A 15,530-nucleotide genomic window follows, 5' to 3' on the forward strand; every position below is an offset into this window, starting at 1 on the left:
TTTTAAAAGAAGCATTTTAGCAAAATAAAGCAACACAATGACCATGCCTGATAGTGTATGTAATATTCCATACCCACAGTCCCTTACCTCTACAAGAAAAGGAGAGGTAGCAAAGATAGTCTATCGTTTATGTAGTGCTTGAAGCTTTACGCAGTGCTGTACATACGTAATCTGATTTGATCATCATAACAACCCCAATGAAGGAGGTGCTATTATCCCTGTTTTGCAGAAAAGAAAACTTAGAGTGGAAGAAATCCATTCACTCGCCTGTGGTCACACAGCTATTAAGTGTCTGAGGCAGGATTTAAATCCAAGCTATTATGACTCCAAGTCTAGTGCTCTATGCGCTGCATCACCTAGCTATCCAATAACTTAAAAAGATATCTACCTAGAAGTATTATGTTAATTCTCATTCCCTTTAGTAAGACTAAAAAGTGCATGTATCAAAATCTAAAGTAAGTGGGTAAAATAGAGACTTTAAATAGATTTACAAAAACAAAAAACAAAAAAAACCTCCCATCACTTCAGGACCTATTTTTTTCTTAACACTATAACCTATAGAAAATGAAAAAAAAAATCAGCTACAACCAGTAGAGTCAGTAAGTTTGTTAACAATTTCTCTTCCATTAAAGTAAATGATTTTTCATCAAATTAGTAAAAACTAACAAGTTGTTTTGGGAATGTATTAGACCTAGAAAAATATTTCAAAAACACTGCATATGATATGTTTCCTAGTTCTTACAAAGGTTGCTATGCCTAATAGAATTCCACATAAAAGAACTAAAACTTACTAACTTGGCTATTACCAAAGGTATTTCCAGTATTTTAGAGCATTTCTGGGGGTTTAGGTCACTCATGTGGCAGCCTTCCAATCTATATAATCCATTTTCCCAAAGGAAGATAGATCTAAAGTTGTGGTTTTAAGTTATCACAGTCTGGAGCCAGATATGTAAGTCAATATTAACTCCCAAAGCCACAAGATGATGGAGTAGAAAGAAATAGTATAACCAAGTCCTCTCCCCAAACTACCCTTCTACAAAATAACAACAGATTGAGTCCTACTCATGAAATCTAAGAAAATGACGGAGCCATTTTTCTGACCCTGGTAAATATAGAGAAACTTTCAGTGGGGGACAGCCTTTCAGGAGGGTATTGAATGAGGTCCCAGACTCAGAAAGAGGGGTCTGATACTGGTCAGAGTGCAGGAAGAGTGCCAGCTGCCAACATTATGTAGTGCTGGTTCACAGAAAAAGGGCAGACTGAGAAGGGAAACCTGAATCTAGAGGAGTCTGGCCATAGTGTCCCAGCCCATGGATATATCCTGATCAAGGTGTCTCAGATCCACACCACAGTCTGTGGCCCAAAGAAGAAGTCAAAAGGCCCAAACCTCTAGTTTCATCTTTCTGATCCTGCAGTATTTTCTAGCGTGCTGATGGTGGATGAATCCAACAGCAGTCTACTAGAACTCCAACCAAAGTGAGGTCCACAGTTGTGTTGCTCAGACTCAAACCAAGGTTGGGAATTCACAGAGCTCAGACAAGGGAGGGCAGTACTGATATTTCACTCTAGATTATAGCATTTTGTATACTCTGAAAGCTTTCAGATCACCAGCTTGAGCTGTCCTTGAGATCCTAGAATAACACAATACTCAATTCATGGGAAAAAATTATCTGCAGGAACCAAAAGGACATAAAAGAAGACGAAGCACAGCCAAGCTATAGAGACCCTGGCCTTAACATGCAATCAGAGGTCAGGAAGGAAGTCTGGAAGAATGAGCAAACAAAAAAGGATGCTCAAGAAACAAACCCAGAAGTTAATGACTATAAAACACTACAACCAAAGCCTCAAAGAAAAACAGAATTCAGGAATAAGTTCACCTAGAAATCCTGGAAAGAATGAAGCAAGAATTTTCTTCAAAAAGAGTTAAAATTATTTTATAAATGAAATGAGAGTTCTAGAAGATGACCAAAAAAAGTAGAAAATAAATGAGAGCCTTAGGGGAAAATTTAGAAAAGAAATGAAAATTATGGAAGACAAACGTGGAAGCAGAATAAACAGTTTGACACATGAGTTGTGTACAAATTCTGACATGGAGAAAATATTCCCCCCCATTTTAGGATATAACAAATAAAAGTTAATGACTCCATGAAGTCACGAAAATATTAAAATAGCCAAAAGATTGAAAAAAAAGAAGAGTCAAAAGACTGACAAGAAAAAGGCAAGGTAACATATTAAAAACTGATGAAAGAAATAAATTAAAAATCATTATACCACCTGAATTCTACAACAAAAAAGAGGCTAGACGTGCTATTTGAAGGAATATAAACAAAAACTACCCAGATCTCATGGAATCAGATGGCAAAGTGAAAACAAAAAGAATCTACCAATCACCTCCTGAAACCCCAAAATGTAAACTCTCAGGAACATTATAGTCAAAATCCAGAACTTCCATATCAAAGAAAAATATACAAGCAGCCAGAAAGAAGGAATTCAAGAACTGAAAACCACAGGATCACACAAGATGTAACAGCCACTACTAAAAAGAATGGAAAACTTGGAATACGATATTCCAGAAGGCAAAAGATATGGACATATACCTAGAACTGCCCAGCAAAACTGAGTGTAATCCTATATGGGAAAAAATAAATATTTAATGAGAAAACTTTCAAATATTCTTGATAAAAAGGTCAGAGCAAACTGGTCTATGCAAACTGAAATATAAACATAACAGTGAAAAGAAATACAAATGTTAAATATGAACAAGCAATCAAAAAAAATCTAAACAAAGATGAGCTGTTTTCATTCTACTGTAAGGAAATGATCCCCAGAACCTAATCATCATCAGGTGTCATAGAAGCAACCTAATAAGACAGAAAGACTGGCAGGTTTTTGTGGATTTTTTTAATGTTTGATTTTCTTGAAGGAGGAAAGGAAAGGGAAGAGGAAAAGGAATATACTAGGGGAAAAAAGGAGAGAAAGGATGGGGGAAATTTTCTCACATAATTTGGATGCACAAATAGGAGAGAATACAATTGGGGAAACAGCAGAGGGAACAGGTGTCAATCGAACCTCACTTCCATTTGGATTCATCAAAGAAAGGGAAGAATACATGGACACAGCTGGGTTCAGAAATACATTTCATTCAATAAAGAAATGAAGGAAGAGATATTAGGCAAAGAAGGAAATTAAGGGGGAAAATTAATCCTAAATAAAATGAACACTAACCATAGAGAACAAGTCATGGAGAGAGAAATTTAAAAGGAAATATGGAAATGATAAAAACTTGTAGGTGGGCTTTAGGCAAGGGAAAAAAGGGGTAAAGGAGAGCAGGAACATACTGCATCAAACCTAGAGTATGAAGCTGAACACACTGACTCATTCTTACTACTGTCTTCTTTGTAGAGGGGGTAGGAAACTCTAAAAGACTCATGATGACACATACTCCCCATTTCCCAACAGAGAAGTGATGGAACTGGGGCAATACATTTTTGGACACAGCCGGTATAATGATTTGTTTTGCTTGACTACACATATTTGTTTTGCTTTGTTTTCCTCTCTTTTTCAATGGGGAGGAGAAAGAAATGGAACAAAAGGGTGAATTTTCATCAATTAAAAAAATAAGTTTAAAAAAAGGGGTGTAGACTGAGTGCAGTGAAGACTAGAAGGGAAACAACTACATAGGAAAATCTTGACAGCAGGTTTCTCTGATTAAAGACCTCATTTTCAAGATATATAAGGAATTTATTCAAAGTTATAGAAATAAGATTCATTCCCCGGTAGGTAAATGGTCAAAGGACATAAGCAAATAGTTTACAAATGTAGAAGTCCAAGCTATCACTAACCATTTGAAAACTGCTCTAAATAAGTTAGCTACTAACACCACGTGACAATCTTTGTTGCTGTTTTTGTTAAGTCATTTTTCAATTATGTCTAACTCTTCATGACTCCAAAGGTGTATTAGGGAGGACAGACCAAGAAGGGAAAGAGGGAAGGGAGCTAGGTAATCCCCAAAGTGAAGTTCCTATTGTTGATAAAAAGAAAATCCATATTAAAGAAAATTAGTGACAGATGTGCATTTAGTTTAGGATAGTTTTGATAAATTTGAGTTAATAATTTAAATCATAAGAATTTTTAAAAGTATGTTCCTTTCCAACAGAAAGATTAATATAACAACTGAAATACTAATGTTAGCATGCTAAACCAGAATGGATTAAGAAAACAGACTCTAATAATATCTTGTTTACCTGAAAGATAATCTAAAAAATAGGAAGTCCATAAGGAACCAAGACATTATCATATATGCTCCAATTGAACAATGATGATGGATGTGAACCTATAGTTTTAGAAGGAGGAAATACAATCCATTAATAACACCTGAAAAGATGTACAGGTGTCCTGGTAAATCAAAGCTATGTACTGAAATGACACAGGACTCACAAGAGGAGTAAAAATGCTCAAAAATGAGAGGTTTGGGCAGTGCTGTGAGGATACAGATATTCAGATACGTTCTTGGAAAGAGTACTGAAGAGACATTTTGGAGAGCAATGGAGCAACATACAGTAAGGGTCATAGAGGTGATCATGCCATTTGACATCAATCTCACTGGTAGGAGTTTAACTTTAAAACTGTCATAAAAGGGGTATTCACGCAGGAGTATTCTAACTAATATGTTTATAGTTGCAAAAAATTGGGAATGATCTGTATATTACAGTTGAAGGATGGTTCATGAAAAGAACAGTTCAATAAATTGTGGCATCCGAATGTGTGAATTTAAGAATATAAATTCAAGCAACTATGTGGAACTGTAATATTAATACAGTGAAATATTATAGTGCCATAAAGAACAAATATGAAACACCAAAGAAAGGATGCAGTGTCAGAAAGATTTGGGTTAAAAATCCTCATTTAGATACTTTTTAGCAATGTGACCTTAGGGAACTCACTTAACCGCTATGTACCTCAGTTTCCTCAAATGTAGAATGAGGATGGAATTGAACTCAATGCCCTCTGTGGTCTCTTTCAGCTTTAAATAAATAAGCCTATGATCCTGTGACATATACATGGAAAGAAAGATTAAAAGAACTATACCCATAAAAAAAGAAAGAAAATCATCAAGTCACAAGTAGCGGTACTTTAGGTTCTTGTAAATAGATACCACGCAAATACATTTTTTTATTAGATAATTCATTTGGTACTACTTTGTTAAATTCTTAGTTATACCATAAGATAAAGCTATCTGTCCAAAATTGAATTCATTGTCTTCCTCCTCCCCCTCTGCACCACCCCTTCCCGCTCTCTTATCTTCCCAACTTCTCTTTTAATGTCTTGGGTAATGCCATCCTCCCAGTCCTCCAAGCTCACAATCTCGGTGTCTTTCTAAACTCTTCACTCTCTCATCCCCTCTATCCAATCAGTTTTCATGTTCTGTTGTTTCTACCTTCTTGACATCTCTCACACATGCCCCCTTCTCTGACACCATAGTCACTCTGGTGCAGACCCTCATCACCTTATACCTTTTCGTTGGTCTCCCCACCTCAAAATTCTCCCCACTCTATTCCATCCTCCATTAAACTGACAAATTAATTTCCCTAAAGCACAGGTTTGACCATTTTGCCTCAACCCACACATATTCAATAAACTCCATTGGCTCCCTGCTCCCTCTGGGGTAAAGTATTAAATTCTCTATTTGACTTTATAAGCTGGTTCCTTCTTACCTTCCGATTTTTTTCACCTTACTCTCCTCCATGTACTCTGATTTAGTGATGATGGCCTCCTTGCTATACCTTGTACATGACATGCCCTTGCCCTACTCTGGGCATTTTTATTGGCAGTCTCCACGCCTAGAATTCTCTCCCTCTTCTTCCCTGCTTTCTGACCTACCTGACTTCTTTTAAGTACAAGATTAAATCCCACTCTATATAGTAAATCTTTCTCAATCCCACTTGAATTGAGTGCCTTTCCTCTGATATTATCTTCAATTTATCCTGTATATATGACAGCTTTTGCTTTTTATCCTAAGCACTTAGAATAGTGCCTAGCATACAGAAGTCATTTAATTATTTTTACCTTAAGATTTAAATTCTTATTTTCTATTTTTCTTTACTATTTGGCTTTGTTCAAAGTTATTATTTATCATGAAACAATTTTTAAAAAGAAAGATGCAAGGTGGATGTAAGCTGATTCCAATATATTATCAAGGATGACTTGTATGCAGTAAGTTGTACAAACAATAATATAAATGCATGTAGGGATAGGGATAGAGACTATACTTGAGATTTCATGGATATAGGGAACTCCCAGGTAGGGAAAGTACAGTTTATATGTTCTCGGAAACTTACAGTCTTAGAGAAGTGCCTGTGAGGCAATAAGAAGGTAAGTCACTCATCCAGCATCATACAGCCAGGGTGTGTCAGGTGGGACTTGAACCCTGGCCTCCTGGCTTTCAGGTTGACTCTATCCATTATGACACTTGAAAAAGAGGTGGCCTTGTTATGACATGAAAATAAAAGACAACTAACTGTACATTGGTACTTAGGGACTAAGGGAGCAAGATAAAGGAGTTTAGCATATTGTACACCTCTTCTATGGAAGTTTTATTGGAAAATATAGACAATAATCATACAGTATTCAGTTACAGTGCAGATGTAAACTGCATTGATGGAAGAAGTACTCACAATGACAAAAATTATATATTACAAAATTCTAGATAAGAAGAGCAACCATTGTATACAAGTCAAAATGGAGCATTACTCAAAGATTTAGATCTTTGTTTTAAAATTATCTTTTCACTTACATACAAAAATATATAGAATGTATACCTTTAATTCCATTAGTTCCGCTGTATTTGGAGGAGTACTAAGAGCCTTTTCTGCTATCATCTCAAATTCCTCACATAATCTGAAATGTAAGAAACAATCAATCTTACATATCCATCTATTAAAAAACATTTGAAAACAAAATATCACTATCATGATTAACAGGTAAAACTACAAACATTAAAAATAAAAAGTTATCTCTCAATTATCTATCATTATGATGTCATATCTGCTGAACAAGTGGTAGGTATCATCGGAAGGATATTGAATTAGATTAAGTGTCAGTCAGGCCACAGAAGAGTCATCTGGATAAAACAGATATAAACCCATAGACCAATCAAGTATCATGGGAGATATATAAAAAAAAGGTTTGTGTTTTTCAGCATGGTGCCTAGAAAATGGTACATAGCCTCAATTAGGCTTTCACCACTGCACACCAATCCTAATCCTTTACCTCTATCAACTCTAACTTAATTACAATAGCGACTGTTTTGAGTGATTTATTTTAATTTCATTGAACAACTGTTTTAAAGCCTTGCTTCTCCTCTTTGAAAGCTTCTGACTCTTCCACTGCACATGCTAATGGCAAATATCTTATCCTCCTGTTCACTTACCCATCTAACTTACTGTCCCTTAGCTCTGCTTCTTTCAGTTTGCTGAATTTCTCCACATCAAACATCTGGTAGCAACAAAGAAGGTAAGCTTACTTCTCCTAATGCTAATCTCTCTGAGGGTTTCATAAGCTTTTTTGTGTCATGGACCCCTTTAGCAGTCCGATGAAGTCTATGGACCCCTTCTCAGACTAATGTTTTCAAAAGCATAAAATAATATACAAAGGATTACCAAAGAATCCATTCCCAGGCCAAGATCTCTGCCCTAACTAGTCAATACTCTTGATCTCAGTCCTTGCCTCCTTCTACAGAACCTGACTTCAGTAATCACTCTCAGTTTCATGACTCTTTATCTTAAAACTTGGCATCCTCCCTCTGCTGATCTTGCCTGATCCTAGAGCTAAGAAATTGCTTGAGGGAGATCTAAACCCATTAAGAGAGGACTATGGAAACCAGTTTTAAAAAGAATGTGGAACAGACATCAGAAGGGCCTACCTGACTTGGCTCCAACTGACCCCATGATTGGAGCAAGGCCAAACACGTCACCCATCCCCATTCAGCCTCCCCTAATCTTCTCTATGGACTTCAGTTATTATGCAAAAGAAGACACTATAACAGCTTCTGAAGGTATAGTCTCCCATGTGACTCCCTACTTGTTGAAATGGATTTAACCCTGTTCCCCTATGCCCCTCTTGAGCACTCCAGTATTTTGGTGCTGTATGGTGACCCCTAATTGCAACTCCCTTGCTTCCATTAAAGATTCTAGTTTCTGCCACTTCTGTAGCCTTCATTTCAGGTGGACATTACAAACAAGCTTAGATCTCCTTAACTCTAAAAAAAGGAGGTGGTGTAGTGGATAGAGTGCTGGGCCTGGAGTCAGAATGATTTATTTCCATGAGTTCAAATCTGGCCTCGGACATTTACTAGCTAAGCAGGCCTGGGTATAAGTCACTTAAACCTGCTTTCCTCAGTTTCCTCATCTGTAAAATTAGCTAGAGAAGGAAATAGCAAACCATTCTAGTATCTTTGCCAAGAAAACCTCAAATGGGGTCTCTGAGAGTCTGATATGACTAAAGCTACGTATACACTCAATCTACTATCTTATCTCTGACCCTTCACTTTCTGAATTTCTTGGCAAACTTCTTGGCAATATTGATGCTCAATAATTCTCCTTCCTGACTAATCACCCTAGACACCTCAATCCCTTAGTATATGCCCTCTGCATCCACTAGTCTGAAACTGATTTCTCAAAGGTCATCCAAACATTCCTCATCACCAAATACCATGAATATTTTTAGTTCTTTCCTCTGACCTCTGAAGACTTTACCATTTTGGACTACCAACTCCTACTGGCTCATTCTTCTTGACTTCAGAGACACTACTCTCTCCTGATTCTGTTCCTGCTCTTTAATTCCTCACGATGTTTCCTCCACTCATTCCTCATCCCCTTTTTCCAACCACTTAAAGTTTTTTTTTAAATGAGGGTTTGTCCTTGGCTGTCTCCTTTTCTCTGTCTATATTCCAGTGCAATTTAATTGATTCCCAGAGCTTCAGAACTTTTACACAGATATCCCTTTAGTTTTATCTATAGTCCATGCCTCTTTTGAGTTCCAGAACTTCATCTCTCTCCTGAACTCTAGCTCTACATCACTGATTTGCTGAACATCTCTCCCTAAATGTCCCATTAACCACCTGAAACTAAACATGGCCAAAACAAAAACAAAAACAAAGAATATATCATCTTTCCTCCATACCTACCCCTTTCCTCCTAATTTCACTATTTCTGTTGACAATATTCTCTCTCTCTCTCTGTCTTTCTGTCTCTCTCCCCCTCTTTCCCTCCCTCCCTCCCCCTTCTTATTTGGTCACTGCCCTTGTCATTTCTTGCCATTGAAAAAGCTTCCTAATTAATCTCTTTCTCCAGTCTCTCCCCCCTTCCCAATGCATTCTCAATACGGCTGCCAGAGATTTTGTGTTTGTGTGCATGTGTGCGTGTGTATGTGTGTGTATGTGTATTCCTAAAGCACAGATCCAACCACATCAACTCCTCTATTCAAGAAATTTTGATTATCTCTAAGATGAAATACAAATCTCTATGTCTGTCATTTAAAGCCTTTCATAGCCATGCTCCATTTTCCCCCCAGATGGATCTGACATCCTCCTGTGATCACCAATCCCCCTCCCCACACTCTACATTCTTTCCAAACTGGCCTAATTTGATGTTCCCCATACAGAACATTATTCCTTCTGCTTCCTCCCTTTCAACCAATGTCCTCCATTGCCTGGAATGTTTTCACTCCTCACCTCTCTGCCTCTTAGAATTCTTAACTTCCTCAAAGTTCAGTTCAAATGCCCCCTTCTCCATAAGAAGTCTTTCCTGATTTTCCCAATTTTCTCCAGTTGTTAGCCCCACCCCATCCCAGCAATTACTTTGCATATTTTTGTTTGTTTTTTTGCATATAATCCCAATTCTGACCCTCTCCCAGTAAAATATGTGAAAATTCACTAGATACAAGATCTATTTCATTTGTGTATCTCTACCTAGTAGAGCATCTGGCACATGGTAGGCACTTAATAAATTCTTGTTGAATTAAAATGCTATAGAATCTCTCACTGCTCACAGTTTGTCTCTACCTAGGATGTTCCATTAGTACCTGAAATGCAACATGTCCAAAACTGAGCTTATTATCTTTCCCCCTAAACTTGATGTCACTATTTCTTCCTGTGGTATGACCATTCACTTTTCTCCCATTTTCATAACCTTTGGTTTATCTTCAACTTTTTTTTCTATGAAATGTCTAATCTTCTCCCTATGCCTGGCTGAACACTTTAGGGTCTTTCTTGATTCTGCTTGTCAGTAATGATCTTCCTTCTTGGAACTCACATGACACTTGGTTTTACAACTCTTTAGTGCGCTTTAATGTAAGTTAATATAAACGCAGACAATCAAGTGACTCAGTGGACTAGAGTGCTTGTCTTAGAATCAGGAAGACCTCAATTCAAATTAGACCTTAGGCACTTAATACCTCTGTGACCCTGGCCAAGTTACTTGTCCTCTCTCAGCCTCAGTTTTCACATCTTTAAAAATGGGAATAATAATAGCACCTACCTCTCAGGATTGTTGTGACACTCAGATGAGAGAATATCTATAAAGTACTTTATAAATAAAGCACCATATAAAAGCTAACTATAATTATAATTATCATTAGGTAATATTATATATTATGGTGACCCATTCTCATCTCATACACCTAGCAGACTATAAGCTCCATGAAGACAGTAGCTGTCTTTTATAAAATTTCTACTACTCCTACTACAATGATCAGCACAAAATAGGCACCTTTAACAAATGAATTAAAATGAATAACAAGAAAAATAATTTTTTTATTCTAGAAAAGAGGGGACTCTATACTATGATAACAAATGTTAGAAAACATACCCTTTATTGTGAAAAAGATTGACCCCTTCAGAAGGTTTCAACATGACCTAAAATAAATATTCCTAAAGGCATCTAATTCATCTTTCCCTAATACTATTATTAACAGAACCATTTTTCAATTACTAGGCTTTCCTCAGTACCCCAATTCCTAGAGAAAGGTACCACACCATCCTGGTTTTCATGTTAATTATTATTCTTGCTTTTGACCTACAAAAGAGTATTTTGTTTCACACATTAGTCTCTGAGTTATTAACAGTCAGTTAATTTTCTGAGGATCTTATGATGTCTGAGTAAATTGACAATTGGATTTTCAGCTTTGCAATTGTGAGTGACCAGAAGATGAGTGATGAGTGACCTAAAGAATCAATTACTAAAAGCTGACAGCAGTACAACATCAGATTTGAGACTCCGTTAAAATTCATATTTACTACATGTGCATAATATATTCTAAGTGTTATCTGTGCGTGTTCGTCCTTCGTTGCCGAAAAAGACCATGTCATCGGAGAAATAATGACATGACTTGCGCTTGACTTTGTTTTGAAGTGTTATCTACATAAATTCTGAATCCTATACAAGACTCTCTCAGAACCTAAAACATCTGGGCCAACTCTTCCCACTGTTAATTGATTCGAGATTAAAAAAAATAGAGACTAATATTAATGATATCTTAAACCAAACATAAAATGCCTCACAAAATGAGAACAACTTGATTATTTTCTCTTTGAGATGATCCATGACACCAGCCTACTCCATTACTTTGATTGACTACCAACCATCCAATTAAAATAGAAAAAAAATAACCATTTTTTAAGTAAATAATATCATTCACTTACTTCATATTTAATTCCTGATGGTCCTTGAACACTTTAGCTATAAGTCTTCCAGCGATAAGATCTGCTCGCTTTGCCAAAGCCCTGATTAATTCTTCACAATGCAATTCAAATATTCCTAAGCGAAGGACCTGGAACATGAGTATGAAAATTTCAGTCACTAAGAAGTATATTATTGTATTTTAATCAACATTTCTCAGTATTATCTTGTATTACCAATTTACTCTGATCTAATACTAGATTTTCTTTAAACATTTGACTTAGAAAAGCTATTTGGAGGGCATCCCTTTGTATTTAGCAATTGTGTCCTTTTAAATCCTGCCAAAGAACTTAAACTTAGGTACATTCCTTTATTCAAATACTTTGAAGAACATAGTTACTGATACAGAAAATGTGTAAAATTTATGTAGAAAGCAATGAATTCTCTTGATCACTTGATTGGTGGATGGCGCAGAGGAAAAGCGCCTTGATGGTAAATGATGCATATGCTTTTACCAGCAGAGGAACAATTATTTATATTGATAAATATAAATGACTAAGGAACCTTAGAAATTGGAACCATAGTGAGATTCTCACCACTACTTCATGTGTACTCTAAGTTCTAACTAATAAGGAAAGTAGAAGAAAAAAAGTCCATTCAAAGACAAAAGAAAAAGATCTAACTTGCATTATTTACCTTTCTAGATGTATACTGTATCTCTTCACTTAGTTTTTGGAATTTTCGAATTTCCTTTATAGTTTCCTCATAATTATGATCTTCCTCAAGATATTTATCAATATCACGGTCAGCTTGTCTGTTAATCAAGAAATCATACTTATCATAATATTTCAGATGCTCAGTGGGTGCAACACTTTCAGCAAGAATCACGTCCTTGATCTTTTGTTGGTGTTCCTTTAATATTTCCTCCAGAATTATGGGCCTCAAGGTTGTTGACTGGGATTTACTTTCCTGGTTGGTGGGGAACACAGACCTTAGTTATACATTATCATTTATCACTTATAGCATTTTATTCCACAAACATTTATTTTATTGGAAGCAGCAGAGTGAAGCTAAAAGGATGCAGGATTTGAAGTCCAAAGACATATTCAGACTCTGGTGCTACCACTTTTCTACGTGACTTTGAGAAAGACATTCAATTTATCTAGGCCTCAGTCTCCTCATCTTCAAAATGAGAAAGCTAGACTAGATAATTTCTAAGGTCCTTTCTAGTTCTAAATCTAAGATTTTTATGCTGGATGATCCTAAATACTTAGTATATTAAAGGCAATGAGCTAGGGTCTCAAAGAGATATAAAGAAAAAATAAGATACGGTACAACCCTCATAAAGCTTTCAAGCAGGATTTAGAACTGGAGGGTTGATTGAGAAATCATTCAATCTGATCCTCTCATTTAATATTTCTTTTTTCTGTTATCATAAATGGGTCAAATTTTCAAGTTATACCATAGGATATTTAGTTATTTTTTTTTAAATTTGCTCCAGGGGATATTTTGTAATTGACTCATAAACAGTTCTAGTAAAAACTCAGACTCTCAGTCAAAAATGGCCAAAGCTATAATGACACCCTGAGATCCTGAAGAGAAAAAGAAGTAGACCCATCAAATAATGCCATCAAATCCTGCCTACTTTGGGAAGGGACTGTCCGTATTCTCCTTTTGAAAATTAACATGTGCTACGGTGGCAGACTTGATCAATTGTCATTGGAGAAAGTGGAGACTAGGAGTAATAGAAATTTTATAAAAGACACAGTTACTGTCTTCATGGAACTTATAGTCTATTGGGGTATAACACAAGAATGGGTCACTATAATATATAATATTACCTAATAACAAGTATAATTATAGCTAGCTTTTATAGTGCTTTATTTAAGTTTCATTGAAGCAAAACAGCAAGCAAACATTGTTCATTTACTTAAGAACTCCCTACAATCTTCACATGAGATAGGAGCAATGAGAAAACTGCTATTAAAGGACAGCATAATGGTAGTTCAACATAACAAGGCACAGAGGGAGGGCTGCTGACGTCCAGATTGTCTACATGTAGAGCTAACTACAGATCCATTTTGGTACCTAGTAATATACCTTGGTTGGTTTTCATTAGTCTAAATATACGTTCACGAGAAAGCTGACTTTAAAAAATCTATAGGGCCAGCTAGGTGGCACAGTGAAGGCACACTGGCCCTGGAGTCAGGAGGACCTGAGTTCAAATGTGGCCTCAGACACTTGACACTAGGTGGGTGACCTTGGGCAAGTCACTTAACCCCAACTACCTCACCTTCCCCTCCAAAAACAAAAACAAACAAAAAAATCCCAAAAAATATATAGAATCTGTTACAGAAAAAAAGATTTAATTATTAATGCTATGATGTCAAAATACTCATTAAAAAGGAATACAGATTTTTGCATGGCCTCTCACCATCTTCAAAACAAAAAGTAAAACTCTTCAGTCTTACTCTTTAACATCCCTCCACAACTAGCCTCAAACTACCTTTCTACTGTCTCTTATTACTCTGCTACATAATCTGCTTTCACCAAAATTCAGTGTAATCAAAATATGCCTTCCGTTTTAGTGCCTCTGTGCTTGAGTTCCCTTCCCACCACTCATATGCACACCTATACATACAATGTTTTACCTGTGTTCTGAATTCTGCCTATGTTACAAGGTTCAATTCAAATCTTCCCCACTCCAGGAAGCTTTTCCAATCCACCCTAGCCCACAGTGAGTTCTCCTTTGTTTCTCTATACTCATAACGCTTACTGTCTTCATTATTTAGTTGGTGCTTATTAACCCTTGGCACACTGTTATCATGACACGTGAATGTGTCTTCATTCTTTAATAAAATGTAACCTGTATGAGCTTAATGAAAGGGGTCTTTTTAGCCCTAGTAGCTAGCATGATGTGCCTGATACAAAGAAAGTGATCAATGAATATGTTTGTTGATTGCTTCCCAAACTTTTATCATACTTGCTGTCTTTTGAGATTTTCTAATTGTACTTGTCTTTATTTTACTGAAATAATTGAAATAATTGAAAAAACAAACATATAAAAGTCTATTTTTAGTGATAAGTAAGGGAAAACTATGCATTCTAGTTTTGTGTTTAATAAATTTAAATAATGTTTTTCAGTCTTCTTTTATGTCTCCAACAAGTTATAGCTTATCCTATGCTTTAAAAGACAAGATAAACTGGCAGTTATTTCTAAATTTAGTGAGTTCTGGTCCTTGGTCATAATGGTTTTGAATCACTATGTTCTATTCAGAAACCCACAAATAAAACAGGACATAGACAACTTGGACAGAGTTCAAAGGGGAACAACAAATATACTTAAGGGTTTAGGAAATAACAATCATGAGCAAAGGTTTGGGGGAAAAGTCTAAGAGAAAACTTAATAACTAGGCTTAAGCGACAATGGGAATCAAATTTATTAAAAGGAATTCTGCTGTATCATATGGGTTGTAAGCTTGTCTTTCTAAGCGTGATACCCTCCTAAGATAGAGAATGTATGGTTTAAGTGTGTTTTACTATGTCTCTTCCTTTCTAATTGGTTGTATGTACCCAACCATTTAGCGTTGTTATAGACAATCTTACTCTAATTGCTGCATCTACAGTCTTGTGGGTTTTATTTTCCTGGAGATAGAGACTGAGCCTTACATTGCCTTGTATCGCTCATGGCAACTAACAACATTAGATACATACTTTACTCAATAAATACTGAATAGCATTGTTCTAGGGATAAAAGAAACTATATTTTCAGAGGTACTGCAAAACCAGATTTATTTCATAGCGACAGACTTTCTTCCCTAATATTTCTATAACCAGGTCATAAAATTAGTTTTT

At 36.1% G+C, this 15,530-nt stretch overlaps 1 protein-coding gene across 3 annotated transcripts in view; it reads right to left on the reverse strand.

The window, feature by feature from the left end:
- Positions 1-15,530, reverse strand: part of DNAH7 (dynein axonemal heavy chain 7) — a 282,757-nt gene that overhangs the window by 210,808 nt on the left and 56,419 nt on the right. For all 3 annotated transcript variants that reach the window (XR_011967739.1, XM_072612713.1, XM_072612714.1), the window contains 3 exons: positions 12,372-12,644; positions 11,699-11,826; positions 6,819-6,897 (listed from right to left, as the gene is read on the reverse strand). Coding sequence is in view for 2 of the 3 variants with exons in the window: in XM_072612713.1 (XP_072468814.1) it covers positions 6,819-6,897; positions 11,699-11,826; positions 12,372-12,644 (480 nt within the window). In the remaining variant the exon portion in view is untranslated. The remainder of the gene's footprint in view (positions 1-6,818; positions 6,898-11,698; positions 11,827-12,371; positions 12,645-15,530) is intronic.

This window comes from Notamacropus eugenii, chromosome 5, assembly GCF_028372415.1.
Source record: "Notamacropus eugenii isolate mMacEug1 chromosome 5, mMacEug1.pri_v2, whole genome shotgun sequence".
NCBI lineage: Eukaryota > Metazoa > Chordata > Mammalia > Diprotodontia > Macropodidae > Notamacropus > Notamacropus eugenii.